General features: G+C 41.9%; 1 protein-coding gene across 1 annotated transcript; it reads left to right on the forward strand.

Annotated features, from left to right (window-relative positions):
- Positions 1–1,535: 1,535 nt before the first annotated feature.
- LOC110869460 lies at positions 1,536–1,931 on the forward strand. Its single transcript, XM_022118949.1, has one exon. It carries the CDS (start codon positions 1,536–1,538, stop codon positions 1,929–1,931), a length of 396 nt encoding a protein of 131 aa, XP_021974641.1.
- Positions 1,932–4,570: the final 2,639 nt, after the last annotated feature.

The raw sequence follows: 4,570 nt of genomic DNA on the forward strand, positions 1-4,570 counted from the left end.
GGTTTAGATGACCTTAAGAGCGAAATCAGAAGTGCCTTATGAGCGAAATAGGGTTTGGGGTGGACTTATGAGCGAAATCAGAGACTCTAGGTGTCCTTTTGAGCGAAATCTGATGTATGTTGGGGCGAAATCAAGGGTTTAAGGTGTACACAAAAGCGAAATCAGGTAATATCCTTATGAGCGAAATCAACTCAGGAAACATTTTGGTCCATTTTTATTGTGAATTTTAAGCTCAAACTTTCAGGGATTTGTCTATGATCAATTTCCTTTAGTCTGTGAAAATTTGAATAGGTTTCGACCGTAAAATCTCGTTCTGATGAAGAAAGAAGGTGTAGAAGTAAGAATTTATGATGAAATCCAGCAAATCTCTGTAGAACTCCTCCTCCTGAAGCTCTGATACCACTTGTAGGATCGTATTCTGACCCGAACGAGTCTATCAGAGGAGTCTTGATCAGTTACAGGTGCGGAAAACAAGTAACCAACGTAGAAACAACTAGATTTTCACTTAAATCACGCTTTTGATTGATATAACAGCTTGTACAACCAAATCTCACACCGGCAGTACCTCAGTATGGAAAACAAGAAGACGTTGTGTGATTTCGCTCAAATGAACCTATATATAGGACTGAGATTTCGCTCCAAGGGACATGTCCATAAGAGCGAAACCCTAACATGTCCATATAAGTGAAATTACCCCTCAATGACCATATGAGTGAAATCATTACCTTAGACACATATACTCTCCTATATTCTCGTAAAACGTGCCCTAATCTAACATTCTAAGACTAAGACTCGATACAAGACGAAGTCGACAGATGCATGCACTAACAGAAATCTAATTCAGGGAACCAAAACCCACTCGGATATGCTCAACGTGCTCCCACGCCACAGCAGCCTTAGGGGCAATCTTTTCAGCCTCAGGGGTAATCTTTTCAGTCTCAAGGGCAATCCTTTCAACCACGTTACCATACTCAGGGCTCCGGAAGCAGTTCCCAGCCACACGCCTCTCAAAATAATTCAAAGCTAGAAGAGATGATGGCGCAACAATTAAACAACTCCAATAGTATAACTCAGATAACTGAGAAACGATACCTGCAGCATGAGGACCATTTCATGGCGCAAGAAGGGGAAATGCGGAGTCAGAAGGCTTCAATACAAACTATTGAGAATCAAGTTGGCCAGTTTGCCAAAATGTTGTCTGAAAGACCTCATGGTGGTTTTCCAGGTAACACATAACCAAACTCGAGAGGGCAAGCTAATGCCGTGATGACAAGGAATGGTAAAACCATAGGACCTGACATATCGGACTCACCACCGATCACTGAGAAGGTCTATACTGATGCTTCGGACGAGGTGCACGCTAGGCGAGGCCCAGCAAGTACAACACAGCTCAAGGAGCCAGTTACAGATTACACTCCTGCAGTTCCATATCCAAGCAGGCTGAAGAAACAAAAGAACGATGAACAACATGGCTAGTTTCTCAAATGTTTAAACAATTACACATAAATATACCATTTGTTGAGGCGTTGGCTCAAATGCCTAAATACGCAAAGTTCTTGAAAGAAATCCTCACAAACCAGCAAAAACTCGAAAGCTTGTCTTGTGTGTTGATGAATGAAATCTGTTCAGCTCTTCTCCAAAATCGTTTACCTGAGAAGATGAGAGCTCCGGGCAGTTTTACTCTTCCCTGCCTCATTGGCAGCATGTCTGTCAGTCACTCATTGGCTGACTTAGGAGCAAGCATAAAGCTTATGCCTTATAAGCTTTTTGCTAAATTAGATGTGGGTGAACCATCACCCACTAGAATGAGCATTCAACTTGCAGACTGTTCAATCAAGTATCCACGTGGATTCGTAGAAAATATGCTTGTTAAAATTGATAAATTCGTATTTCCCGTGGATTTTGTTATATTAGACATGGATGAAGACTAAAAAGTACCTTTAATACTTGGACGCCCGTTCCTTAATAATGCGAGGACGATTATTGATGTGGCAGCTGGCCAAATCACGCCCCGAGTAGATGATGAGCATGTGACTTTTGATATTAAAAGGTCAATGCAGCATCCGCTAAGTCACGATGACACACTCTACTATGTTGACATCGTCGATACTTGTGTGAGCTCTCATTTCCGAGGCATAATTGAGGAAATCGATACAGACACACATCTGTTGTGTGGGAACCTAGATGGCATTACACAGGACGGACACAGAGTCGAGCAGCCAGTTTATCAAATCGGTGATGATGGTTCCCAAAGTCCAAATCGATTTGTGGAGATTGATCATGAGGTTGAAGAGAAGTCAAAACCTTCGGTTGAAGATCCATCGTCATTGGAGTTAAAAGAGCTCACACCGCATCTCGAATATGCATTTCTAGATGAGGAGTGTCGCTTGTCGGTCATAATTTCAGCATCTTTGGAGCACGAGGAAAAGAGACAACTTCTTGAGGTTCTAAAGCTTCATAAGAAAGCCATGGCGTGGAAAATTATGGATATCAAAGGCATAAATCCTTCTTTTTGTACTCACAAGATTCTGATGGAAGACAATTACAAGCTGAAAGCGCGGCATCAAAGGCGTTTGAATCCAAATATGCAAGACGTGGTAAAGGAAGAAGTAATTAGATTATTAGATGCAGGACTGATTTACCCTATATCTGATTCAGTTTGGGTGAGTCCAGTGCAAGTAGTGCCTAAGAAAGGTGGCATTACTGTAGTCCCAAACGATAGGAATGAACTTATTCTGACCCGTACCGTCACCGGATGGCGAGTTTGCATTGATTAACACAAACTCAATGATGCCACCCGCAAGGACCACTTCCCGCTTCCATTCATCGATCAGATGTTGGAACGTGGTGTGTGTAAGGTGTAATATGTTTTTATTAATATTTTAAGCCCATTTTACACATTAGTCAAGTTTTAAATTTATAAAACACGATATTCTACTAACACTAAACACACACATGGGCAAGTGCACCCATCGTGAGCGTAGTATAGCGTTGGTAAGATACCGAGGTCGTCCGAGGACACAAGAGCTTTTAGTACCGGTTTATCCCCAACATCTAACCAATCGAAAATTTTTGAGAAAAGATTTTAAACATGAAAAATAAAAACTAAAAATGCTGAAATAAAAATAAAACAGATAGGCAAGATGAATCACTTGGATCCGACTCGCCTTTAATGTATCCCTTGATGATTTCCGCACTTTTGCACTTTTTAAGAGATTATCTTAGTTATAGTAGTAGGCTCCTCTATTGAAGGTGACGTTACCCTCAACCCAGTAGTTTGAGTCAGCAAGGATACAATCCCAAAGGCTCGGAATATTGAAAGATAATTAATTAAGTTATTAATGCGAAAAGTGGTAGGCCCCTCATTTGAAGGTGACGTTACCCTCGGCTAAATGGTTTGAGTCAGCATGGATACAATCCCAATTAACCGGTTTAATGTATTAATAGTAGTTTACATATGAGGGGATCAAGCCATTCGCACCCCCGCCATCCAATACCTATGGGTATTGAAGGAGGGTCCTAGTAAGCTTGGCCTAGTTCCTTGCAGGATCTATACACTGAATACGGCAAGAACCTTACTAAACCATTCCCTTAACCCCCGACCAGGTAGCCAACATATCTCGATATAGACCATAGAGATATGAATGGTGTAAATCTTTTACTTTATATAGACAGTAAAGTAATGCCAAGACACCATGGACAAATGATAAAGAAGTTTCACCTTCAACATAAGAAACTAGTTATTAAAGTCATTAATACAAAACCAAATAAAAAGTGTGAAAAGATTAAAAATCAAAAGTAATACATTAAATGCTTGTCTTCACCAAGTGATGTAAGAGACTTGGCCAAACATGACCTTTGATTGACAAGAACTCTTACTATCAATCTTGGATGCTGAGACTACTACACACACTCTAAGGTGGATGATGGATGATGGTGGTGGATGTGGGTGTTGTAGTGGTGGTGGAGTGGTGGCAAAGTGGGAGAGAGGTGGTTTGCCAAGGGATGCCTTTGAAGTGAGCCAAGCACCCCTATTTATAGCCTGAACAGAAGCCCGGCCGTGGCCCCGTGTCCGCTGGACACGCCCCCGTGGCCATCCCTTTTCTCTTCCTTCATTAATTGTATTTGTCAGCATTGGACTCCACACGGCCCCGTGTTCACTGGGCACGGCCCCGTGTGCAGAAGCGTATCTGTACTATCAAGATTTGCAAGATTATGCAAATCTTAGCGTTGACCACGCCCCATGATGAGCTGGGCACGCCCCCGTGGTGGCATAGAAGCTTCCACAACTTTGTCCATTTCTGCAGACATCTGACCACGCCCCCGTGTCCAGTGAGCACGGGTCATGGTCAGCCTTGTGTTTCTTGTTTTTGCTTGTGGAGATGTTGTCGAGGGGTCGGGCATGCCACATTTATTCCTTTTCTTTGTATTTATGTTAGTTCTTGCTGCATATTTGTTCCTTTTGCTCGTTTAAGCTCATTTGGTCCTGAAAATACAAAGGAAGACAAAAGCACACTTTTCCAACATTAGTAATAAAAAAGGGTTAGTTTTATGCTTCATTTGATGTAAT

This window comes from Helianthus annuus, chromosome 1 (genome assembly GCF_002127325.2).
Source record: "Helianthus annuus cultivar XRQ/B chromosome 1, HanXRQr2.0-SUNRISE, whole genome shotgun sequence".
Taxonomy (NCBI): domain Eukaryota; kingdom Viridiplantae; phylum Streptophyta; class Magnoliopsida; order Asterales; family Asteraceae; genus Helianthus; species Helianthus annuus.